The sequence below is a fragment of the Emys orbicularis genome, chromosome 24 (assembly GCF_028017835.1).
Source record: "Emys orbicularis isolate rEmyOrb1 chromosome 24, rEmyOrb1.hap1, whole genome shotgun sequence".
Classification (NCBI taxonomy): Eukaryota; Metazoa; Chordata; order Testudines; family Emydidae; genus Emys; species Emys orbicularis.
Genome location: NC_088706.1, coordinates 13,026,944 through 13,052,797, shown reverse-complemented (window position 1 = coordinate 13,052,797; position 25,854 = coordinate 13,026,944). Strand labels below are relative to the sequence as shown.

The 25,854-nt window shown below is 61.9% G+C and overlaps 1 protein-coding gene across 1 annotated transcript; it reads right to left on the bottom strand.

Annotated features, from left to right (window-relative positions):
• Positions 1-339: 339 nt before the first annotated feature.
• Positions 340-14,770, bottom strand: PLK5 (polo like kinase 5 (inactive)). The gene is made up of 15 exons (XM_065422128.1): positions 14,657-14,770; positions 12,298-12,405; positions 10,886-11,002; positions 9,408-9,537; positions 7,794-7,881; positions 7,618-7,713; positions 6,833-7,031; positions 6,177-6,315; positions 6,000-6,088; positions 5,793-5,901; positions 3,905-3,985; positions 3,343-3,502; positions 2,788-2,917; positions 2,348-2,458; positions 340-525 (listed from the first exon to the last, which is right to left on the bottom strand). Exons 1-15 carry the CDS (start codon positions 14,768-14,770, stop codon positions 340-342), a joined length of 1,857 nt encoding a protein of 618 aa, XP_065278200.1.
• Between the last annotated feature and the right edge of the window lie 11,084 nt (positions 14,771-25,854).

Sequence of the window (25,854 nt, the reverse complement as noted above, 5' to 3'; positions counted from 1 at the left end):
GCCACCCCTGAAGGCCAAGGCCTGTTTGCTGCGCCCCAAATCCCATCCTGAGGGGACGCCAGTGGGTGAAGCTCCTGGGCTGGCGTTGGCACTGGGCAAACGGGCATCTCCAGGCCCCGCTGGTTCCAGGGGGAGCGAGGGGCAGAGCGGAAAGGACTCATGTCTCCACAGCACCCCTCCAGCCGGGGAGCAGAGTTTGATCATCAAATGGGGTCCCATAAGAGCCCCTAATGGGCCTGCCCCGGGCCGCCACATCACCTCAGCCGCCCTGTGTCCGTGTCCATGCCAGGCCTGGCGCTGGGCAGCGGGTCCGGCTCCCGGGGGCGGCAGCGGAGTCAGCTACAGGCAGTGGGCCATGTTGAGGGCGTACTGCAGGCGCTCCCGCAGGGCCGGGGCGCAGCCCCCCGCGGCCAGGGCACCCAGCGGGAAGGTGGCACTGACGCGCTGCTCGTCGATGAAGGTCAGGAGGTGCCCACCGCCTGGGCAGCTCAGCACCAGCTTGGTGTGGTCGTGATAGAAATTGACCTGCGGGGGAGAGAGGGGAGGGCGAGTGACGCAGCGTCCCACAGACCCTGGGCCAGGAGAGGGTTAATAACGCCCCCCCCCCCGCACACATTGGGGAGGGCCAGGGAGCCCAGCTGGTGGCCCCCGCTGCTGGGATCAGACAATGGGACCAGCCCCCATGGGCTTAGGGGGCTCTGGCTGCGGGGTTGGGGGTCCTGCTCCACCCCTCCCCCTTGCCCTCTAGTTCTGACCCCTCTGCCCCCTGACTGCCAGCCCCCAGCTGCCCTCACACCTACGCCCCCCTTTCACAAGGGTTTTCCAGCCCCTGCTGCCACTGTCCGGCCCTGCTGCCAGGACAGGGCCTCAGGGCAGTGTGGGTAGTGGGTGGGGGGTCACAGACCACAGCCCTGCTGAGGCCCCGCTTTCCCCACTAGCCCAGCCCCGGGCCTGTCACTCCGGCCAGGCTGTGCTGCAGCCCATGGGGAGGGTGGAACGCTGCTGAGGCCGTCAAACTCATTTCACTTGTGACACCAGATAAACCAGTGCAACCTAGGTCTGCAGAGGGAGGTGGGGAGGACGGAGACAGGAGAGGCTCAGGAGAGGGGGGAGCGGCCATGGGGCAGGAGGATGGGGGGAGAGGCTCGGGGGGGCAGCGGGCGAGGAGAGGCTCGGGAGAGAGGGGAGCGGCCATGGGGCGGGAGGATGGGGGGAGAGGCTTGGGGGTGCACTGGGGGAGGAGAGGCTCGGGAGAGGGGGCAGCAGCCATGGGGCGGGAGGATAGGGGAGAGGCTCGGGGGGGCAGCGGGCGAGGAGAGGCTCGGGAGAGGGGGCAGCGGCCATGGGGCAGGAGGATGGGGGAGAGGCTCGGGGGGGCAGCGGGCGAGGAGAGGCTCGGGAGAGGGGGCAGCGGCCATGGGGCAGGAGGATGGGGGAGAGGCTCCGGGGTGCACTGGGGGAGGAGAGGCTCGGGAGAGGGGGCAGCAGCCATGGGGCGGGAGGATAGGGGAGAGGCTCAGGGGGGCAGCGGGCGAGGAGAGGCTCGGGAGAGGGGGCAGCGGCCATGGGGCGGGAGGATAGGGGAGAGGCTCGGGGGGGCAGCGGGCAAGGAGAGGCTCGGGAGAGGGGGGAGCGACCATGGGGCAGGAGGATGGGGGAGAGGCTCCGGGGTGCACTGGGGGAGGAGAGGCTCGGGAGAGGGGGCAGCAGCCATGGGGCAGGAGGATGGGGGAGAGGCTCGGGGTGGGGCACTGGGCGAGGAGAGGCTCGGGAGAGGGGGCAGCAGCCATGGGGCAGGAGGATGGGGGAGAGGCTCGGGGGGGCACAGGGCGAGGAGAGGCTCAGGAGAGGGGGGAGCAGCCATGGGGAAGGAGGATGTGGGGAGAGGCTCGGGGGAGGCACTGGGGGAGGAGAGGCTCGGGAGAGGGGGCAGCAGCCATGGGGCAGGAGGATGGGGGAGAGGCTCGGGGTGGGGCACTGGGCGAGGAGAGGCTCGGGAGAGGGGGCAGCAGCCATGGGGCAGGAGGATGGGGGAGAGGCTCGGGGTGGGGCACTGGGGGAGGAGAGGCTCGGGAGAGGGGGCAGCAGCCATGGGGCGGGAGGATGGGGGAGAGGCTCGGGGGAGGCACAGGGCGAGGAGAGGCTCAGGAGAGGGGGGAGCAGCCATGGGGAAGGAGGATGTGGGGAGAGGCTCGGGGGAGGCACTGGGGGAGGAGAGGCTCGGGAGAGGGGGGAGCGGCCATGGGGCGGGAGGATGGGGGAGAGGCTCAGGGGGGGCACCGGGCAAGGAGAGGCTAGAGTGGGGGACGGGGGGAGCGGCTCAAGGGTGCGCCGGGGGGTGGGTTACCTGCAGCGTCCCATTGCTGAAGAGCATCAGCAGTGCCCGGTCCGACTTGGCGCAGCACAGGAGACAGGGGGCGTCCATGGAGCTGCTGGGACCCGCCGGCTCGTTCCCCCCCTGCCAGCAGGAGCAGAGAGTCAGGCAGCTGGCTGGGCCGGGGAGGCACCAAGTGTGGCTCCCCCTTATAGCCCTCCATGCGGGCACAGCCCAGAGGGGATGGGAAATTCACCTGGGGCTCAGCCCCTGGGTCCGCTGCCACAGCCACGGCTGGGCCCCTCCCCTGCGAGCGGGGGCAGCACAGGCAGGGCACGTGGATGGGCCCCCCCCCCCCCATGGCACTGCACCCTGGGGCCTCCCCCAGCCGCCACTGGCATATCCCGCGCTCCCGGCCCAGTGATTCTCCCGCCCCGCCCAGCCCCAGGGTCTCCCTGGCCCCGGGACCTCACCTCCAGCAGCTTCTGCTGCATGTACTGGGAGAAGAAGTGCAGGACGCCCATCTTCGTGGCCAGGGAGGTGGGCACGTCACTCCGGGGGAAGGACACGGCTTCCCCGCGCCCCGGGCAGTAGCAGACACGCCTGGAAGGAAGCAACAAAAAGCCGTGAGGCTGGAGCAGCGGCCCGGGGGCTGGGAGGGCGTCAGGCAAACCCCGGGAGAGGGGGCAGCAGGTGTCCCAGGTACCCAGAGACCTGCCAGAGCAGCTGCCAGGCGAGGTGGATGTCAGGGGGACTGAGCAGAGGGTTGGGGGGAGGGTGTGGAGGTACCTACTGCTGCTTGGGTAGAGGGGGTGATGGGTGTCTGAGAGGGGGTGACTGTGCAGAGGGCTCCAGGGGTGGCAAGGCAGATGCTGAGGTGGGTGCTGGGAAGGTAGAGGGCCAGGTGGATTGTCAGGTGGGGGCAGAGGGCATAGGGCAAGGCAGGTGCCCGGGGGAGGGGGCAGAGGGGTAGGTGGGTGCCCAGGGGAGGGGGCAGAGGGCCAGGCGGGTGCCCGGGGGATACCTACGGTGACTGCGGGCACAGGGCTAGGTGGGTGCCGTCGGCCAGCAGGGCACCCGTGGAGCCGTCCGAGAGCAGGTAGCCGAAGCCGTACTTGTTGGAATAATCCACCCACCTGGTGACCCAGAGGACGGGCGGTGCCAGGCGCTGCACAGGGTTGTGCTCGGCTGCAAGGAGAAAGAGGGGAGCCTGAGGCCCAGCAGAGAGGCCCCCACAGGCCCCCGGTGCCCGGCCAGCTGGGGAGAGGCCCTGACAGAGCAGGTGAGGTCAGGAGGCAACCTGAGCAGCCCCCCACTGGCCTGGCCCGACCCCTGGCACTGCCAGGCCCCGTGGGGCAATCCCACGCCCCCCAGCATGGAGTCCCAGCCCCCGCCACGCGGCCCAAGGGCTGGACAGTGGCCCAGTTGGAGCCTGCACCCAGGGTGGGTCCAGTCAGCCCAGCCCAGAGCCCACCCGTATCCAGCCAGGTGCGCACGGGGGGCTTGGTGCCCGGGCGGAGGAAGGCCCAGGGGATGATGGAGCTGGGTGTGAAGGGGTTGGTGGGTCTCCGGCGCCAGGGTCCCTCTTACCCAGAGGCATGTTCTCCAGGCAGCTGCTCAGCACCCTGGTGACTGACTGCACCGCGCTCGCCACGCTCCAGCCTGCATCTGCTGCAGAGACGGGGCCGGGATCAGGGCACCATGCACGGCACCCGCTGTAGGCCTGGCAGGGTCACCCCTCTGCCCCCCACCTTCCAGCCCCCACCACTACACCCCACTGCCCTGCCACAGCCGGGGAGAGAACCCAGGAGTTCTGATCCCCCCCCGCATCAAACCACTACACCCCACTCCCCTGCCAGAGCCGGGGAGAGAACCCAGGAGTTCTGATTCTCCGCCCCCCCCATCCAACCACTACACCCCACTCCCCTCCCAGAGCTGGGGAGAGAACCCAGGAGTTCTGATCCCCCCCCATCAAACCACTACACCCCACTCCCCTGCCAGAGCCGGGGAGAGAACCCAGGAGTTCTGATCCCCCCGCATCAAACCACTACACCCCACTCCCCTGCCAGAGCTGGGGAGAGAACCCAGGAGTTCTGATCCCCCCAGCATCAAACCACTACACCCCACTCCCCTGCCAGAGCCGGGGAGAGAACCCAGGAGTTCTGATCCCCCCCCATCAAACCACTACATCCCACTCCCCTGCCAGAGCTGGGGAGAGAACCCAGGAGTTCTGATCCCCCCCCCCCCATCAAACCACTACACCCCACTCCCCTGCCAGAGCCGGGGAGAGAACCCAGGAGTTCTGATCCCCCCCCCCCCATCAAACCACTACACCCCACTCCCCTGCCAGAGCCGAGGAGAGAACCCAGGAGTTCTGATCCCCCCCCCAATCAAACCACTACACCCCACTCCCTTCCCAGAGCCGGGGAGAGAACCCAGGAGTTCTGATTCTCCCCCCCCCCCCCATCAAACCACTACACCCCACTCCCTTCCCAGAGCCGGGGAGAGAACCCAGGAGTTCTGATTCTCCCCCCCCCCCATCAAACCACTACACCCCACTCCCCTCCCACAGCTGGGGAGAGAACCCAGGAGTTCTGATCCCCCCCCCGCATCAAACCACTACACCCCACTCCCCTGCCAGAGCTGGGGAGAGAACCCAGGAGTTCTGATCCCCCCCCCCCATCAAACCACTACACCCCACTCCCCTCCCAGAGCTGGGGAGAGAACCCAGGAGTTCTGATCCCCCTCCCCCCCCATCAAACCACTACACCCCACTCCCCTCCCAGAGCTGGGGAGAGAACCCAGGAGTTCTGATCCTCCCCCCATCAAACCACTACACCCCACTCCCTTCCCAGAGCCGGGGAGAGAACCCAGGAGTTCTGATCCCCCCCCACATCAAACCACTAAACCCCACTCCCCTCCCTGAGCTGGGGAGAGAACCCAGGAGTTCTGATCCTCCCACCCTCATCTAACCGCTAGTCAATGCTTCCCAGAGTGAGCACAGCAGATGGCTGGATTCATTTCTGCCCAGCCAGCCTCATGTGCTCTCTTGCCCTGACAGTCGACAACCCTAGGGAGGCGGGGGCCTCGTACTGCAGCAATCCCGGCCCAGCAGGCTCCTGGCGGCTCTACTGGGGGCTGCTCCGAGGTGGGTGGAGGCCGAGAGAGGTGTCTGGTTTGGGGGCCCAACGGGAGTCCCCCCCAGGGCCCGATCCCCAGCAGGGGCTCAGCACATGCCACTCCCAGCTGGGATCGGGCCCTGGATGTCTCCAGCCAAGAACCCTCCCAAATTCCAGGCCCCACAGCTGGAGGCCGGTCTGGGAAATGTGGGTTCAAGGTCTGTCCCAAGCTGCCGGCCCCGCCCCTCCCGAGCTGTAAGGATCAAAGTCGCCCCCCTGCCTCTGGGACTCTGCTCCAATGGGCTCCAGTGCCCCCCGGGACGCCTGCCTGGCACCCGCAGCCCCCAGCATCCACTTACAGTTGGCACCAGAGCGGCTGGGCCTGAGGGCTCCCGTCATGAGCAGATGGATGGAGAACATGCTGGGGGCCTCGGGGAACGGCGCAGCCTGGACACTGCCTCTTTCCACCTGGCAGGGAGACGGGGACAGCGGGTGAGAGAGGGGAGAGCCGGGCTGCAGACCCCCCCAGGGCCCTCCCCGCCCTCCTGCCCGCGGACCCCTCCTACCTCGCTGTGGTGCTCCAGGCTGGGCAGGTTCTGAGCCTGCTGGGATCGGCTCATCAGCTTCTCCGGCTCCTCGCCGGGCACTGGGCTACCTGGATGGAGACACAGCAGAGCCGTGATGTGACATGGGTACTGCCAAGCCCGGCCCAGAGCACGGGGGGACGCGGCCGCTTGACCCACCTGCCCGGGGCTCCTGGCACGGCAACCCCCTGAACAGCACCTTGGCCGCCTTTTTCAGGAGCTTGCCAATCGGGTTGGGCAGGGCGAAGACGGGCACCGAATGGCAGGCGCGGGATGGCAGCTTGTCCGGAGTGAAACCCTGGGAGACGAGAGCCACGTCACTCCATTCCCGGCCGTACCACGCACTGGTGCCATGGAGGGGGTAGGGCAAGGACCCCACAGTTCATACGGGGACCAGGGCTAGACGGGGCCACAGATGCCAGGGATGGTGGAAAGAACCCAGAGGGGCTGGAGTAACCAGCCCAGGGACTTGGGGCACCGTGTCGGGGGCTGGATACAAGAACGGCCAGTGCCTGCGCCTGGATCCTATTTGCTTTGTTTGCACCAGGCACGGCCACAGCTCTTTGCAGCTGAGCTAAGGGCACTGGAGCCTTCCAGGGGCTTTGGGTGAGGGGCGGTGGCATTCTTCCTAAGACAGGGCGGCACAGGTGCATGCCCACCCTGGGCGCCTAGACGGGGTTCGCGGCTGCAAGGGCATGACCCGCAATCAGGCCCGGCTCTACCAAGCAGCGTAGCGACCTGGCACACGGGGTAGCAGCGCCGCTCAGGATGGGTGCCCGCCGGGAGCGACTCGCCCGTCCCAGCAGCGCCCGGACCTGGGTGAAGAACTCGTGTTCCAGCACCTCCTCCAGGCTGGGCCGCTCTGAGGGGCTGGGCGCCAGCAGGCAGCCGATCAGCTTCCTGGCGCCTGGCGAGAGGTGGTTGGGGATGGGGTACCGGCCCTCCCGGATGCACTGGTACATCTCCTGCTTGTGGGTGATCTCGAAGGGGGAGCAGCCTGTCAGAGCGGTGTACCTGGGGCGAGGGAAGGCAGCCAATCAGAGCCTTCCCAATGCACCAAGGCGGGCACAAGCAGCCAATCACAGCATTCCCTAGAGGGGAAAGGCCCCATGTCCCATTTCCCACCCCACTGAACCAGCCTGTTCCCCGCCCTGGGGCTGGGTTGGAGCTGGTGCCCCCATAGAGTCAAAAAGCCCCATGTCCCATTCCCCACTCCACTGAACCAGCCTGTTCCCCACCCTGGGGCCGGGTTGGAGCTGATGCCCCATAGAATCAAAAAGCCCCATGTCCCATTCCCCACCCCACTGAACCAGCCTGTTGCCCACCCTGGGGCCGGGTTGGAGCTGGTGCCCCATAGAATCAAAAAGCCCCATGTCCCATTCCCCACCCCACTGAACCAGCCTGTTCCCCACCCTGGGACCGGGTTGGAGCTGGTGCCCCATAGAATCAAAAAGCCCCATGTCCCATTTCCCACCCCACTGAACCAGCCTGTTGCCCACCCTGGGGCCGGGTCGGAGCTGGTGCCCCGTATCCCATTCCCTCCCCACCGACCCAGCCCTGCCCACCCCTCTCGGAGGCATTTGCCTGGCGCCTCACTCACATGATGCAGCCCAGGGCCCAGATGTCAGACTGGAAGGAGTGCCCCTTCTTGGCGATCACCTCGGGGGCCAGGTAGTTGGGCGTCCCACACACCACGCTGTAGGAAGAAAAGGAACGGGAGGTGAAGCCACGGAGCGCCCCGGCGAGGGCCGCAGGCTGTGCTGGGCCAGCACTCACCCCCGTCTCCGGCCGGCCTGCTCGTCTCTTGTCGCCAGCCCCAGGTCCCCGATCTTCACCTGCATGTTCTTCGTGAGGAAGAAGTTACCTGTGGGGTTAAGAGAGGTCAGCAGCTGAGCGCACTCCGGGCAGCTTTCCAGTCACAGGGCCAGAGTCACCCCCCTTTACAGATGGGGAAACTGAGGCTGGCTCCAGCTCACCCAAGGAACCAGTAGCGAGGCTGGGAACCGTGTCCTGGCGCCCAGGCTCTAGCCCCTAGACCATGCTGCAGGGGAGAAGGGAGCATGGCTTTTAGCACCAGAGCAGGGCGGAGGCGGGGCTGTCTGTGCCGGTATATTTCTATACAGCCGCTCAAACAGCTGTGGAGACGGGAGTAGCCCATTGCGCTGGATGGGGCCTCCTCAGTAGCCCTGGCAGCTTTGTATGTGCCCCAGGGGAGCAATAAATCACAGGCAGGACGGAGGCCCTCCCCAGCCCAGAGGCTGCTTGGCAGGGGGCAGCTGTGTGCCTGTCAGGGAGAGAGGCTGCACCTGGGGGTCCCCACGTATCTCCCCCTCCACGGGGCAGCCCCTCCGGCAGCCCCTACATGGAGAGCTGGCTCCCGGGCTCCCATTCAGAAGCATGAAGTCACGCTGGTGGCATTTACTCGCAACAAGCCAGACGGCCAGACGCGCTGCTGGTGTATTTATAACCCCGCTCCAGCCCCCAGCCCCCTTCAGGGGGGGGTCTCAGAGGCCAAGGTGAAGGGCACAGGGGCGATTAACTCCTTCATTGCTGCTCAGGGCTTAAGGGATTGAAAGGGGCCGCAGGAAGATGGTGCTGCATTGCTGTGGGGCAGAGATCAATCAATCCAAGGGTCTGAGCCGTCTGGGAGCTCAGTCCCATCTCCCCATTGCACAGCAGGGGAGCTGAGAGGAAGGAGAAGGACGTGACCTGCCTTAAGTACAGTTAGAAAAAGAACCCAGGAGTCCTGACTCCCAGCCACCACTGTTCCTCTGTTCCCCCCACCTATTGGACCAGAATCCCAGAACCAGGACCAGAACCCAGGAGTCCTGGCACCCCAGAACCAGCTCAATGCTTCTCATGGCTGGAGAGAGGACCCAGGAGCCCCAACTCCCAGCCCCTTCCCTCCGCTCCCCCAACCTATAGGGCCACCCTCCCAGAGCTGAGACCAGAACCCAGGAGTCCTGGCACCCAGCAACCTGCTCCACAGGCCTCAGAGTTGGAAAAAAAGACCCAGGAGTTCCAACCCCCCCTGGCCTCCCCACACTCCAACCCATTGCACCTCCCAAGCATAGAACCCAGGAGTCCTGATTCCCACGCCCTGGCTGTAACTAGTAGGCAATACTGCCCTCCTGTCCCCACTGCAGCCAAGTCCCCTAGCACGTCCATTCATTAGGCAAGGACTCTGGAGCGGTGGGATGGAATCCGGTTCCCTCTGCCAGCTGCTTTCCCACGGGCACCTGCTCGGCATCAGAGGGTGATGTGTAAGCTGGCAATGCATCGCTGGCGAGGTCTCTCCCCCTGCACCCTTTGGGGATCCCCCCCTCCACCCGGCGTCACCCTGTGCTGCAGCCGGCCCCATGCTCATTGCCGCCGGCCCACGCCACATACTCAGCTTGAGGTCGCGGTGGATGATGCCCTGCTGGTGGAGGTAGCGCAGCCCCGCAATGATCTGCCTCAGGTAATATCGGACCTCTGGCTCCGTCAGAGTTTTCCTGGCCTTCAGGATGTGGGCAAGGGACTGGGGATGGGCAGAGGAAAGCAGATCAGTGACAGATCCGGTCCAGCACAGCACACAGGCCTCCTATCGGTGGCACGGTCCAAGGTGCTGGTAACCCCCCGCCCCGCCTTTGAGGACAGATTGGATCGGGGTAGGGGGCAGAGGGGCTTGAGTCAAACCCATCCCCCCTTCCTCTGACCCTCGGGCGCTCGACATCTGGGCCTGACTCCCACATTTCCAGCCCATCTCCGCTTGTCGGGGGTTCAGTGGAGCTGCTGGAGGCAGCGCCTCTGAAAGCTGCCCCACCCTTCACCTAGGGTATGTCTACACTACGGGATTAATCCGAATTTATATCATTCGAATTTAGGAAACCGATTTTATAAATTCGAATGTATTCGGCCACACTAGGCACCATTAATTCGGTGGTGTGCGTCCAAGCTACCGTAGTAGCATCGATTTCCAGAGCGTTGCATTGTGGGTAGCCAATAACATCTAATTGCCAATAACATGGAATTGCGGCCACACTAACCTTAATTCGGATTAACAATACCGATTTTGACGCTACTCCTCTCGTCGAGGAGGAGTACAGAAATCGAATTAAAGGGCTCTTTAATTCGAATTAAATGGCTTCGTTGTGTGGACGGGTCAAGCGTTAATTCGAATTAAAGCAGCTAAATCTGAATTAAAGTCGTAGTGTAGACCAGGCCCTAGTTAACTAAAGAGCCAGCCCTGAAAAATAAACACGTCTGTCCCTTTCAATCAGCTGTGTTTGGAGTGACTCCTCTGCTGCTCCCAGGAAATCTTCCACTGCCCCAGTGTAATTTAGAGCAGCCTAAGGACTAACGACCATTAGTTTGGATTATAGTAATGCCCATGAGCCCTGGCTGAGATCAGAGCCCCCGTGCTGCCCTTACACGCAGTGAGAGACCCCACCCCGAAGAGCTGTGAGTCGAAAGGAGACAAAGAGTGGGAGGGAAGGAGGGGAAAGGTGACTCACTTGAGGTCACACACAGTAGATCACAGGCAGAGAGGGACCAGAACCCAGCTCTCCAGAATCCCAGCACCTTCTCTGCTCTAGACCAGGCTGCCTCTCCCAATGCAAGTCAAACAGGCCTCTCGGGATGTGTTGCAAGCCAGATAAAGGCTGGTCTCGTATTTTCAAGCCAGATTTGCAGACCCCAGAGGATTGGAAAAGATTCAGGAGAGACGCCCAAGTTATTATGGCCCCAAATGTGTGTAGGCTCCTAACTTCCCTGGATTTCAACAGAAGTTAAGCGTGCAAACACCCTGGAGGTTCTGAGTCTAGGTATTTCTTTGAACAGGACTTGGCTCCCTTCCCTGATGAGAGCCTTGGCTCAGCTTGGCTCACCTTGTGGCTGCAGTACTCCAGGATCATGTAGATGTTGTCCCGGTCAGCAAAGTGCCGGTGGAAGCCCACGACGTGCCGATGGCTCAAGTGGCTGTGCAGCTCGATCTCCCTCTCGACCTGCGGGAGGAGAATTGCAGACACGCACACAAATTGCAAGCGAAACGAGTCACGAGCCCGAAGCGCTGGAGTCAGCTAGAATCATACAGCGCTGTGGAAAACACGCACGCCCCCTGCTCATCCTGGGTCCTCGCGCCCAGCTAGGAGTTTCACAGCTGGCAGGGAGATGGGGACAGCAGTAGGGATAGAACTTAGATCATTCTGCTACTGGAGCGATAGGAGAAACCCCATTAGCTGCTAGCAGTATAGGGCCTATGAAACACAGCTATGCCGTTCAGATCGCAGCCTGTAGGTGGCAGCTGTGCATACCCACCCACCACTGGCCATTTCATTAGCGTCAGAACCCAGCTACCTCACAGCATTCATGCTTTTTGGTTGATGCCAACATGAGCTGGTAAAATGACAGCAAGACCGAGACATTAACGAGATCTGACACGTCTCTCGGGCAAGAGGGCCCAAGGGATGCCAAAGCCGTTGGCAGACAGTGTGTGCAAGGGAAATCACGCCTCTGCCACTGAAATGCAGCTGGCTCTGCGGTGGAATGTGGTCGCCGTCCCGCAACAGCCGAGTCACACGATAGAGACCGATGGGGAATTTCGGGATCCTGACCGAAGCTGCAGGGAGGGATGTATTATGTAGCCGATCAGGCTGCAGTTACCTGCAGGGTGGGAATTGGCTGGACCACCAGAGCTAACGCTCTCAAGCTTCAGTGCTCAGGAGTAAGGGCGTCCCTATGCGTAGGAATGAGACGTGGTCTCACCCTGCACTGACGTTTGAGGCGGCTGCTCATCTGGGCATGATCCGGGGTTTGCTCCGTGATCCTCAGAGACCCTGTCTCAGCGGGGGGGCTGGGCGACACCCCGGGGTGAGAACAAGGGATGGTGAGAACAAGAGGAATGTGGAGCGTCTGCAGTGGGAGGGGGACTTCTTTGTTTACCCTGGGGTTTAACCCCCACCCCTGCCCCCAAGATTGAGGTATGGGGTGAGGGGGCACGGAAATCCCTTATAAAGAAGGGAATGGGGCTTGGCGGAGGGAGGGGTATAGATGAGCCCCGGGTGCTGGCAAGGAAAGAGTTAACCTTCCCCCGCAGTTCATGGGTGTCTGCCCCAGCACAGGCAGCCCAGCTGGGAGAAGGCAGAACAGGGCCCAGCTGCAGCCAATTGCTCCTCTGGGGGAATGATAAGAAGGGGGGGGGGCATGACCTCAAGGCTCACCTGGCCAGCCCCCTCCTCTCTCTGGCCAGTGCTAGATGCTTCCTCCCCACCCCCACCCCAGGGAGTAGCCCCTGGCTCACCTTCCCCCTGCTCTCCAGCCGGGAGATGTGGGACTGGGGGACGATCTTGATGGCGTAGACTTTGCCGGTGGACGTGTCCGTGAACTTGTAGCACCGGCCGAAAGCCCCCTGCGCGCAAGGAGGAGCCGTGAGGATTCTGATAACCCGGGGCTGCATCCTGCTCCCCTGGCCCTGTGGGGACTTGTACCGGGGGGAGCTTCCCTGGGACAAAGCCATGGAGGTTGGGCAACCGGGGAGGGTCGTTCCCACCCTGACGGTGCCTCCAATGATGACCCTTGGCCCTTCCATTTGAGGGGCTCAGGCTCACCCTAAGGGGGCTGATCCTTGTTTTGCAGAGAGGGAAAATAGCTGTGCTTGGTCCAAAGTCCCATGGCAGGACTAGAACCCAGGAGTCCTAGGCCGGGCTCGCCTCCCAGAGATGGGATGTCCCAAACCCTGCTTTAACTCCTAAAGCCTGCTCCCCTCAGGGCCGGGGCCCTGAGTCCCCATTGCTGGCTCTAACCACTAGGCAGCAGTGCCCATGCTGAGCCTCACATGCTGCACAAGGCACCAGCCTCTCCGGCGGGGATAGTACGTGTTGTGGGCAGCTTTGCGTGGCAGATGGGGCTCTCCTGCTTCCTGACGTGGCCGCTCCTGCCTGCCAACGCAGCTCTCTTGAAAGAGACAAAGTCACCCTCCTGCAGGTGCAGCAGCAGCTGACGGGCGAGTTGCTTTGCCTCTGGGCCTCAGTTTCCCCAAGGAGAGAGCAGCAGTTTCCACAACAAAATGCCCATTCGCCACCGGGCTCTGCTTCCCCTCGATTTTTGGCTCCAGGTTCAAGGCCAGAATGCAAAGCTACTTAACCTGGGTTGAGGGCCTCTTCTGCTTGGCAACAGGAATTTTCCCACCGGCCCCTCTCCTGGCAACAGCTACACCCCAGCCCGCAGTGACTACGCAGACTACCTCTCTCTGATTGAATTCCTGCCTCACCACTGTCTGGTAGAGCAGTGAGGTCAGCACAGGATGTTACGCTATGAACAGAGATGGGGAATGAGACAGACAGGTCTCTAGGTGCAGGAACTCGGGGTGCTGGAGGGCGGGCTGCCTCACCCCCTGGCTTGAAGTAGTAGTGACAACTCAAATACATGGTTTCCACCTTTTGCACCTCCACTATAAAAATTTGCAGCACCACTGGATGGCTAACCCCTCACTGTGCCTCAGTTTCCCCATCACAGGGGCTGTGAGACCGAGGCCTTGTCTGGGGTGGGGCACTGCAGCAGCGCCAGTGGGGAGCAAGCCCTGCTCTCCGGGCGTGGGCTAGTGGGCCCCTGGCTGGACCCGTGGGGGAGTGGCATTGAGCCGGGCTGAGCACTCTGCCCTGAGCCATCCTAGCCTCCGGCACCCAGGACCTGCAGCGACAGCCCGGAGCAGGGCCCTAACCAGTGCATGAGGCTGCTCCATCCAGGGTAACTTGACGTGCTCGGGGCTTCCCTTGGCAGACTTGTCGTGAGCTGGCCGCAGGAGGAAGTCCTGGGGCCAAGCGTCTTTGATCCCCGGATTCCCAGGTCACTGGCATCAGGGCAAAGTAGCTGTAAACAGCTGCCCCTGATTGGGTCACAGTTTGCACTGGCATAAGTGATGGAGGATCGGGCCCGGGGTATTAGGGAGGGTAAGGAGCGGGGTAGCTAAGCGTTCCCTTTGCACCCAGGAGGAGCCGGGAAGAGCCCCCGACGACTCATTCATGAGTTGTAACTTCTCCCTGGTAAGCGGCTGCCAGAACCTCAGAGGAGCGAGGGCACGTCTGGCAGCCCCCCACTGTGAGCGCAGCCCGCTGCTAATCTGCTGCTGCTTTTGCAGCGAGTGCACCCCATGGGCTTCGGCTAACGTGGTACATCCTGATCCCTAGAATCAGCAGAGATTCTCCTGAATCAGCCCGTGGCCTGCTGCAGCTCAGTGCTGGGGTCTAGTGAGAGCAGCGGGGGGGGGGGGGGGGGCTGGGTTTTAATCCCAGCTCTCAGAAGGGCATGGTGTCTAGTGGATCCAACAGGGGAAGGGGGGTAGGCATCAGGACTCCTGGGTTCTATGCCCAGCTCTGTCACTGATTAGATGACCTTGGGCAAATCGCCCTTCCCCCCCTGTGCCTCAGTTTCCCCATCTAAACTGGAGACCGCAATGACTTTCCCACCTCACGGGGGGAAGGGAAGAGGGACTGGATGAGTTTAATCCATTGCCAGCGTCCGGTGGCAGGTGCTGGAGACGCACAGAAGTAGCACTGTCCCCATCAGATGCACACACACAGCTGCTGTCAGATTCTGCCCCCTGACAGCCCTGGGGGGAATTGGCTTCCTAGAACCGCTTGAAACAACAACAACAAAGGTACCTTTCCCAGGAGCTGGCCCCTCCTGTACAGCGTCCCGGTGCCTGGATCCTCTAGGAAGTAGCTCAGGTTGTCTCCCTGGGCCCTCCTGCTGGCTGAATGCTCCATCCTCCCCATGGCCCACTGCTTCTGCAACTCCCCAGTCCCACCCCCCTATTCCCCGGCTCTGTCTCCCTGCTCCACTCACTGTCCTCGAGGCAGAGCACTTGCAAACCTCTTATAATGCAGGACGGGGGCTTGCTCTCCCCTTCGCCTGCCGATTGGACACCCAAGATCTGGGCTCAAGACTCCACAACTTGGGGGCGGGCAGAGAGGAGGGGCCGGCAGAGCTCGTTAAAGGGGAATCCAGGCTTGGCAGAGCAGTAGCTGGGTTTCTGAGATGGTTTGCCTGGTCCTCACCTGGAGTCCTGGGCGGGGTGGCATCATGGCTGGTTACTGCGGTGATGGTTTGTCACACATTTTTTGGGGGGGGGTTATGGAAGAGACGAAACAGCCTGATATCTGCCCCCACCCCTGCGAACGCCTTTAGCCAGAGAAACATGGAAAATCCATGACCCAGCCAGACCAGGGGTCTGGGGACGTTTCAGCAGCTCTGAACGTGGGCGTGGGGAGGGAGCAGAGCAATGGGGAAGTGCTGGGGTGACCAATGCCCCCTCCTGGGGCGAGGCCTGCCATGTAAATAGCCCTGGTCTGTTACAATGGTGCCAAGAGGCGCCGGTAGAAATCAGGGCCCTGTTATGCTAGGCACTGCCCAGGCCCAGCCAGCCCCTCCCCTCACGGCCTAGATGGACAAAGGGGGGAGACAGACGGGTGAGAAAACAGAAGCAAACAGAGAGCGAGTGTCTTGCCCATGGCCACATCCAGAATTGGTGGCAGGGGTGGGGATAGAACCCAGGCCTCCTATGCCCCATCCGGGGCCATATTCGCAAGGCTTAAACTTGGTGTTGTGGAAGTAGCCTGTAACTCCGGCTGAGAACTGCAGATCCCTGACCCCGTGCGGCAAGTGTTCGCGCAAAAGCTCACAGCCGGGATAATACTGCCAGGTCCATTCTGCAGCTGACATGTCTCCCCACCCCCATGGCACTGCCACTGCATGCAGCCGCCTCCTCCATGTGCCACCCCCCACTGTTCTGTAGCTTTGCCGTGCGGCTGTTCAACAGCGGCCTTGCTCCACCCCAGAGCTGGCTGTGTTTCGGGGGTGGTGGACTGGTCCCTTCCAGAGGCATGGCTTCATGGCTGAGCGAAAGTCCTGTGAGATGCCCAGGTGAGGAGGGCGCCATGGGATGAGTCCAGCTGTAACGATGCTCACGCCAGCAAGGAGACGCTCTGTGCTGCTTGTTTCTACTCTCCCAGGGTCCCCTCTGCAAGGGGCGGTGGCCCCAGGACTGAGGGGACAGGGTGGGTTAGCTGGGAGGATGTTCAGAAACTTTCTATGAGGCCCTTTTGGGGGGGCAGTCTTCTTCCCCCTTGACCCTTAAGGTTTGTCTCCATGGAGAAACACTGCAGAGGTATATCAAAATCATTCTAACCCCCCCACCACCCACCCTCCATGTGGCCACTGTTCCACAGTACAAGTGACTCTGTTCTGGGATATTTATTCCGCTTTGGAATTTCCCTGTGTAGACAAACCCTCCCGCCTGCCCCTCGTTGCACCCTTGAGCGCCCCATTTGCATGTCCATGCCCCATGGGGGAGCCCAGCGCCCCCTCTCTGGAACTAGCCATGCCCTGGGCAGCCCTAGGCCCAGGGCTGGCTTGGACTCCCTTGCACGATCGCTGGCATGGCTCCCTCTGGTGTCTAGCTCTGGCTGTGATCCCGGGTTTGGGTTGGGATTGAGCGAAGCACTTCCTGACGCTGGGATCGGTGGCTGGGGGGTCGTCTCGTAAGGGGTGGGAGCCCCCACGCCAGGGCCAAGTACAGCTGGGCCGGAGAACAGCATGTAGGGCAGTGGGCAAAGGGGATGGAAGAGGTGTTCTAGGGTCTCTTTCATCTCTATTGTCTCTGATCCTTATAGAGAAGCTGATTTCCCCTCCATCTCTAGGGTGTGGGGAAGGGACCCTAAACCCCCCTGATAAGGCCCCTAACCCCATCCTGGGAATCCCCCAGGCACATCCCAAACGTCCTGCCCTTTCCTTCCATCCTCCCACGTCTGCTGCTCCCCCTCCTCTTTTGTAGCGTGAAGGGGGAAGGGTCAGAATAACCCACCCGCACTGTGCCCAGCACCCCTCCTCCCACCACACTCTGGCAGCACAGCCCCACTGAAATGCAGCCACTTCTGGGGATGGGCACAGCTAGTGCCCAGCAAACGGCAGCTCCCTCGGGATCTCTAATGCAGGCAGGATGGGCTTGTGGTTAAGGGGCTGTGGTTATCTGGGTTCCATTCTTGCCTTAGCCCCAAACTTGCTAGGTGACAGCGGGCAAGTCACTTCGCTCAACACTGTCAATCTTGGATGTCTAAGACTAGGCCTCCTCGATCCATATTTAATGGCGTAAGTGACCTGATTAGCAGAGGTGCCAAGTACCCACAATCCCAGTGAAGTCTGTGGGCACTACAGGTGCGTGCGAGCTTTGCAAATCAGACCCCTTGATTGGGCGCTTCACTTGAGACACCCAGGCTGGAAAATACTGGTCTTAAATCTTGCTGTGCCTCAGTTTCCCCATCTACAAAATGCTGGGGGGGGGGGACGCCTGTGGGCTAAATTGATGTATCTAAAGCCCAACAGGATCCTAGGATGGAACGTGTTGTAGAATGGCAGCATCTTATTGCTCATGACATCCACACTGCACCGAGAGCGTCTCTGTGCTCGAGTTGTCTGCCCTGGGGATCGCAGGGACTGGATCTGCCTTGGAATAAAGCAACCCTCAGAAAACCTGAACTGAAGTTTCAGATCTCCCCGGGCCCTGGATCGGTGCCTGCAGTAGCTGGAGAGAGAGGCGAGGGGGCAGCATTCAACAAGAGATGAAAGGCGGCCACCCACTTCAGCAAGACTGTGATGGGTGAGCACTTAGTTATTTGTATTATGGTACAAATTGGGCAGTGCCGCCCCCCTCTCCCCCACACACCCCTCGAGGCAAATATCCTGCCCTGCCCCGGAGGGACCCCTGGCTGGTGGAGGAGAGGGGAGTTGAGTCCCCATGGTGCATTCAATGCTGGGCCTCTCTGCTGAGCTCCCAGCGAGGAGGCCCAATACGTCCCCATCCTAGGGGGGTCTTTGCCTTGTCCCCTGGGAGCTGGGCTGATCTTACCAGGCTGAGCTGGAGGTGCAAGGAGGATGCTGTGGTCACCTTGGCGGTGCCGCTGTTGTAGCGACGGGGTAACCAGCCTGCGTCATCCGAAATGGGCGTGCGCTGCTGGTCGAGCACCCCCAAAGAGGGGCAACCTTCTGGGAGATCCAGTGTGCTCCTGGGGCGCATGGGTGCCCCCCCAGACTGGCATGGGTGGCACTGTGCGCTTGCAGCTCAGCGAATGCAAAGGGCAAGGGGCAGAGGCCATGGAAAGGGGATGAAATGGAGGAAGGGGATGAAAGGAAAGGTAATCAGCAGGGGGGTGACTCAGTGTGCGTGTGTGTGTGGGGGGGTAAATTCATCAGCTTTCCCCAACCCTGCTCCACCCCTAACCTGTATCTGCCCCTGCTTCTGCTGCTGCCTGATCACATGTGTTTTTGGGGGTTCCTAAGCCTCTCTCTGTGCTCCCCCCAACCTGTCCCCAGCATCTTATCTTCACAAGCTCAGCTCTCAGAGCAGGGTAAAGGGGACTCTTGCCCCACGCTGTGCGGCTGTCCCCACCTGCAGGCTCTGCCTTGCCCTGGCCCCAGCACCGGCTCCTGGCCAGTAAGCCCCAACGGCAGGGTGGGAGAAGGGGCTCCCAGCATCGGCCTGGGGAGTAGAGACCGGGCTGCTTCAGGGATGAGAATAAAATCCCACTGCCTGGAGAGACCCTGCTAGGATAGAGCATTCTGGGTAAATGACATGCAAATGAGGTGTGGCCTAGTGTTCTGCATGTAGGAGTGGGAACCTGGACTCCTGGGATCTGATCCCTGCTCTGTTGCTGACTTGCAGTGTGACCTCAGCGGTCCCCTCCCCCTCCGTGCCTCAGTTTCCCCATCTGCAAAATAGGGTTGATGCTGAGCTAACTCAAAAAGGTGGCTTAATTAGTGAGTGCTCATGAAGTGCTTTGGGCATTACAGGAGCACCGACTCCTTTGCTATTTCCCCTGGGGCTGGCACTGCTGGGTCTGCTGCTGTGGGTCCTGCCCAAACATTCCCATCTCACCGCCTTGACCCAGCCCCCAGGCGGGCAGCTCTTGCCATGTCTTCCCACGCCATCAGCAAGCAGCCAGTGCCACCTGGCCGACGTCGGGGTGCGCGCTCCCTCCGTGGGGCTGGTCGCAGGGGGACGAGCCGGGCTGTGACGCCAGGCCTGTGGAATGTGTGTCTGACACTGGAGCTCCTGGTGTTTACAGTGGCACCTTCTGCTTTTCACTCCTGGACGGAGAACAGGCTGCAGGGAGAGCCTGGTGGCTGTCTGGGTTTGGGGAGAAGAGGGACTTGTTTAGAAGGCAGGGTCCCCACGGACTCCTGGGTCCAGCCATGAGCCTCATTTCCCCAGTCCTGGCACCTCGGTTGGGTCCCTTTAGGTTCCGGCTGGAAGGGATGGGTCAGGCTGAGCCAGGCGGGGGGACTGAGCTGAATCCCAGGTGGCTGCCTCTCTGCTCCGCCTGCAGGGGCTGCTCCCACGCGTGAGGCAGGGTGGGGGTCCCCGCCCATCTGCGGATGCTGATGACAAGAAAAGCAAAGGCACTTGGGAGGAGAGAGAAACCAGCCAGGCATGAAGGAGCCCCCTCCTTCTCCTGCAGTCACCCTGGGCTCCTCACCCCACCCCCAACGGCCCCCAAATGCAATTGACACACAGAGTTAATTTCACGCCCTGGTGAAAGGGGCAGGGGGTTAATCACTGCACAGGAGCATCATGGGCTAGGGCCGGGGGAGCCCTGCTCAGGGCTGTGGGGAAGCCAATGCCCCCCACTTTTCCTCCCTGTTACACACTTTGGGGGAGGGAGAGATTCCTTCCCTATCGCTGATCTGGCCTAAACCAGACTCCCAGATCCCAGCTCCCCTGGAATGTGGAAATCCAGCTCTACCTTGGAGTTCTGCACTGCCTGTCCCTGGGAGGGCTCAGATCCCCTCTGGGGTAGAGGGATGCAAAGACGAGGTGTCAAGTTCTCTCCCCCCCACACACACACCTCCTTTCACTGCACCCCCTCTTTCCAGCTGGGGGCCCCTGGGGGGGAACATGCCCTATCACCTTCACCCAGCCTGGCTGATGCCCAGTGACTTGGTAGTTGGGGCGAGAGGATAGGTCTGTCTCTGGGGAGCCTTTCCTCTTGGACCGGAGTCTGCAGCTGGGGGCTTTAAACTCTGCAGGGTTGGCGAGTAGCCAAAACAGGGGCTGGGAACAGCTGCTCCCCGTCCCCCAACAAGCACCATAAAACTTTAACCCATTGAGTGCTGAGCCCCAGGGCCAGGGCCCTTTCTTTTCAGTACGCCGTGTACGGAGAAACAACACAAGGTCCGATTAGTCAAAGAGTCTCTCACTGAAGGTGCATCCCCATCCCCTGTTAGCACCTGGATCTGCAGCGATTTAGTGAGACTGGAAGGTGGTCGTGTGGGCAGGCTACGGGGCTGGGATACAGGTGATATAGTAGCAATTTCTGGCTCTGCCCCGACTCCCTGTGTGACCCTGGGCAAGTCACGTCATTGCTGTGTGCCTCGGTTTCCCCATCTGTAAAATGGGGATAACAATCCTTCGTTGGTCTGGGTTGGTTAGATTGTAAGCTCTCCGGGGTAGGGGCCGTCTCTTATTAACTTTTATATACAGCGCCTTGCACAATGGAGCCCCGACCTTAGTTGGAGCCTCTTGGTGCTATGATAAAGAACTATATTAAATAGTCTCTGCTTCCCTGTTATTTACAAGTCCCGGACCAATGATCTCTGTAAACTCCCCAATTCCATCAATGTGGTACCAGGTTGAAATCCAAGAAGGCTGCATTCCTCTCTCGATCTGGAAAGCAGGCTGCAAACACTCCATCGGTACGTCTAGCCTCCAAGAGCAGCCAGTGCCAGACGCTCCGTACGGCTTTTAAAAACTGCAATGCTCTCCCCAGGGGAGCTAAATCCCTTCCTGATCCTCCCTGAGCATATGCTCTGAAGCATGAGGACTGGGAGTCATGTCGGTTTCCCTTAGCCAGTGTCACTGCAGGGGCTGTTCTTTGTGGGAAATGCCTGATCCCTTCTTGTTAGGTAGTATTGTTACAAGAGTGTGCTGCAGAACAGATGCCTGTGTAAACCCAGGTAGTTAATAGATAAGGTGCCAGGACGTGGTGCCTAGCAGGAGGTGGCGTCGTCCCTGGATTTTCTAGGACCAAGAAGAGCTAGTGCTGAGGCCTGCAAACAGCTTATGGACTATTATTATTTACGATTTCATCTGTATTGGGGTAGCACCTAGGAACCTCAGTCACGGACCAGGACCCCGCTGCGCTAGGCGCGGTACAAACAGAACAAACAGCTGGCCCTTCCCAAGGAGCTCACAACCGAAGTACAAGAGACAGCAGGTGGATACAGACAGATGGTCAGGGAGGCCCATCTAAAGAAGATGCCTGCTGTGCTCCTCTTTATGTGGATCCCTTCATGCTGCTCGCCCCAGTGACATTCTGCAGCGGTGAGTTCCAGGGGTTGATGGTGTGTGGCTGGGGGAAGGGCGCACTTGCGATCTCCTCCCTGGTCCTCGTGCTACGGGGCAGGGAGCAGAGCTGAACGGTGCAAAGCTCCTGGAAGGGAGACGGACTTGGGGCCCAATCCTGACCCGGAATCAATACCTCAGCACCCCCACTAGGAGAGCTTGTCTCTGAAACACCCCCCACCCCCCCCCCCACGAACACAGCTGCTGTGGGTCCCACCAAGGCCATGCTGGGAGCTGCCGGCCACCATCCCTCCGGCGGGCGAGGTGCTGACGTGTCCATGAACGAAGGCTTCAGGCAGGCACCTGGCTAATTATCCCCCCGCCCCCTTCCCCATACCGCCAGCGCCCCACAGCCATGGGGGAGGATGCTGAGCCGCAGGTGGAGGAAACTGACTCAGGAAATGGTTCCCAGCTCCCCGCAGGGGCCTGAGGGCGTCCAGAGCTGCCTCTCCGAGGGGTGTGGCCCGGGCTCCCCTCCGTCCCCTTGGGCTGCTGGGGAGCTCTGGGGCCAGATTCTCCCAGCCTCAGGCCACGGGCCCTCTCCTGCGGAGGTGGGGAGCGGCCTTGCCCCTGCCAGCATCTTCCTTCCCAAGGCCGGAGGTGAGAGGGCCGTGCCCCCCGCCCCCCGCCTACCCAGTCAATGGTGGAGATGCCATAATCCCCCGCCCTCCGTGTTGGCTCAAGAACCCCTCCCCCACCTCCTGCTTTGTCCTTCCCGTCCTTGTGTTCTGTACCCCTGTTCCCCCCGCCCCACCATCCCACTCTTCGTCTACCCCCCAGCCAGACCCGTCCCTCCCGGCCTGACACCCCCCCACACACACACACGTCCCTTTCTTCTGTTCTCTGACCTTCCCCTCCTCCACATCCCTGACCTCTCCTGTCCTCCTGCTCCCCCCCCCCCCCCACCTCCCAGTCCCGAAGTAGCCTTGGCAGGAGAACAAGGCGCAGCCCAGCTGCAGGTGCGAGGAGCTGCCCGTTTCCCAGCATGCACTGCATGCGCTGGCCTTGTTCTCGGGGTGTGTGGGGGGGGTGTCAGCTGCATTCCAGCAAAAGGTGGAGCCCCCCTCGCTCTGCCCATCTCTCCCAGCCCCTTGTATCCCCCCCCAGCTCTTCCCAGCCCCTCCATCCTCTCTAATCCCCCAACCATCAGCCCCTCGTCGGGTTGCCAAGCCTCCAGGATTATCCTGGAGTCTCCAGCAATTAAAGATCCATCTTTAATGAATGCTTATGTCATATGATGAAACCTCCAGGAATACGTCCAACCAAAATTGGCAAACCAAGCCCCTCGTGCCCCCACTCCCTGGCCCTAGTGTGTGGCCTGGCACAGAACTTACCCGCCTGCCACTCCCTGTGGTCCTCCCCACCCCCGTTATCCCATTGTTCTCAGCACTGGCCTGGTGGCCTGGCCTGCTCCCAGGAGTGGGGAAGGCTGTGGGGTGGGGAAGGACACGAGGCGGGCCAGGCAGGGCTCTCGGGGAGGACTGATTCAGGGTGCAGGGTGGGAGCAGAAGGGTGTTCTCAGAGCCCCCCCCCCCATAACCTGCCCATGCCAGCCGCAAGCCCTCCGAGCTCTCAGTCTCAAACCAGGGGGGTCTTACCCCCAGCCGGGCCGTGATCGTGGGCCAGGCTGGGCTAGGCAAGCCCAGCTCCCTGGGGCTGGCACCGCTGGAGGGCTGGGGACGTCGGCGCCAAAGCCTGGATTCCTCCCAACCCCGCCCCGGCTGCCCCCCTTCCCACTTAGGGCCAGGCCAGCTCGCCAGCAGGCTGCAGAGAGTGCCCACGGGCTGTTGGTACCAGTACAATGAGATCTGGGCATATGGCCAGGACTTGGCATATCACCCGTGTGGCCGGGGCACCTACCCCCACATCACTGGCACAGCGCAGCACTGCCCGCCCCCTCCTACGTGTGCAACAGCCTCAGCCAGGACCTCCCCTCTCCCCAGCGACTCAGGGAGCTGGTGCCTCGCGAGGGGCAAGGGGACAAGCCCCTGATGCTCTGGTCCCCATCTCTGCCCTCCCTGCCAGGAGGGTCCGGGGCTGGCAGCAGGCCCTGCCTGGCATCCCCCTGGACTAGGATCTCCCTTGCGGTGCTGGCCCTGGCAAGGGACGAAGCTGGAGCCCGTACCTCTGTCATCTCCCAGGGTTCGCCTGCTGGCTTTGCACTGCAGTGGGGCGAGGAACGGTGCCAAAACCAACCTGTCTGGGACAGGCTCTGAGCCCAGCCCCGGCACTCGGCACCTGCGGGCTGATGGGAGCTGAGCTCCACCCCCCATGCCCCTGGTTGCTTCGAGCCCTACATAGCGGGGGGCGCTCCAGCAGGGGTGGGGGAAATAGAAATGCCCCCCAGCCTCCTGTCACTGCTTGATCCCAGCCCTGGGAGGGGAGGGGGTGGAGATCTGCCCTACCTTCCCAGGCGGCTAGGGGAGCAAGCGCCCCCAGCAGAACACGGTAGTGCTGGGGGGTGGGTCCATGGCTCTCCGCCTGCCAGGGGCTTGCTGGGACTGTGGGGTGGAGCCCCTGGGAGTCCGTGGGGCCGGAAGATCTAGGGGATGGAAGTCGAGACGTGCTAGGCTGCAGCGGGAAGGCGCTGAGTCTCTGGGGCGAGGCCGCGGGAGGGTGACGGGCCCTCGCTTTACCTTGCAATGGGCCTGGGGCTTTCAGAGAAGGGACAGGGATGCTGTCTAGGGGGCTGGGACCGGGAGGCAGGACTCCTGGGTTCCGCTCCCAGCTCTGGGAGAGAAGTAGGGTCCAGGGGCTAGAACGGGGCCAGAGTCGGGCCTCCTGAGAGCTGCTTCTGCCCGTGAGCGTGGGCACGTTCCTTCCTCGCCGTGAAATAGTCCCATTGACGCTGGCCGAGGACTCAACGTGGGGAGTCCCCGGGAGCAAGGGAAAGCGGAGCTGGCCCCTCCACGCAGCCCTCCCTGAGCCAGTCAGCCGCTGGGCCCCCTCCGACGGGCCTAGCCAGGAGGGGAACTTTGGGTTGAAGAACGACATGGAAGCCAGGTGTCCCCGTGGCTGGGTTTGGGTCCCCTGCCGCACGCACAGCTCAGCCCCGGCGTTTTCTGGGAAGCTCAGGAGTTGCTCTAACCCCGGCCCGCAGGAAGGGGCAGGATCTCCGCTCTGCGGGAAACAAGTTGGGATTGAAACAACAAAGCCGCTAGCACTGGCAGAGGACGCACGGGGCGGGGGAGTGGGCCAAACTCGGGGGGGGGACGGGACTGTGCAGCGGGTTGCCCACTGGCCTGACCCCCCCTCGTCATTGGCACCAGTGTGAATGAAGAGCAAGTGCCGGGGTGCCAGGAGCTGCTGGCGACAGCGTGAACAGAACGAGGCCTGGTGGCCGTCAGTGTAACTTGCACTGATTGGCCCACCTGTGAGTGTCACGGACCAGGACGGGGGAGCAGCAGGCAGGACAGGAGGGCGTCTGGGGTAGTTTCTCCCCCTACCCTGTCCTCTTCCCCTCCTCGCCGCTGAGAGTTGCACATCCCTTGCACCCCCCGCTGGCTGGCAGACCGGTCATTGGACCCCGCTCCCTAACCCCGGCGCAGCTCCATCCTGATTTACACCGGGGCTGAAGCACAATCAGGAGCAGGCCTGTGTGACCCCGGCTGAGGAGCTTCCACAAGTCATTTACGTCACCCCTGGCTTTGGCCTGCTTGGCACCCTCCTCCACCAGCTCTGAATTTGGCCCTGTGTATTTATTTATAGCTGATACGGTCCAACCCCTCCCAACGGCAGGTTTGGCCGGCAGCCTGGAAAATGCCATGGATCAAAGGGTTAACTTACCCTTTCTGCCCTGGCTACAAACCCGGCAGGATAGAAACAAATCAGCAGGTTTTTTTCAGCATTTTCCTCCGAAAGGGGAAAACACTTCGGACTCGCCCAGCCAGTTCGCCCTGCTCCCTTTAGGGAAGGGCCCGGCCGCGGCGCGTTCCCTGTCACAGCAGCACGGGCCCTCAAGGGTTAAGTGGGAAACCGGGACGGCCATGTGCACCTTTCGGTATGAATATTAATAACGCCAGTTGTTGTAGGCAGGATCAGAGCATTAAAAAGTGAAACGACGTAAGGGGAGGAGAAAGGAAAAGGACTCTCTCCCCGAGGAACCGCACGGGACGCTGCGCGGCTGGGAGAGAGAACCCGCCTTCCCCCAGTGTTTTGGGACAGCTAAACCCAGGAACCAGTTACCCCAGCACGGCCCCCACCTCCCCCACACACACCAGCCCCCGGGAGGATCAGCACATGGGACGCCGTCCAAGCCGACACGGGCCGGACTCCAAGGCTACGGGCTGCTTGGGAATGAGAGCGCAGGAGTTTCTGGAGAGGGGAGCTGGGCTGGACTCTCACCCGTGCGCAAGTCCCCGTCCGGGTGCTCAGGTCTGATCAGAGGCTGAAATCTTCGGGAGAAGGTCAGGCACCTGGGACAGTTAGTTGCCAGCTCCCCTCTGGGCTGTGAGCCCAAGCCAC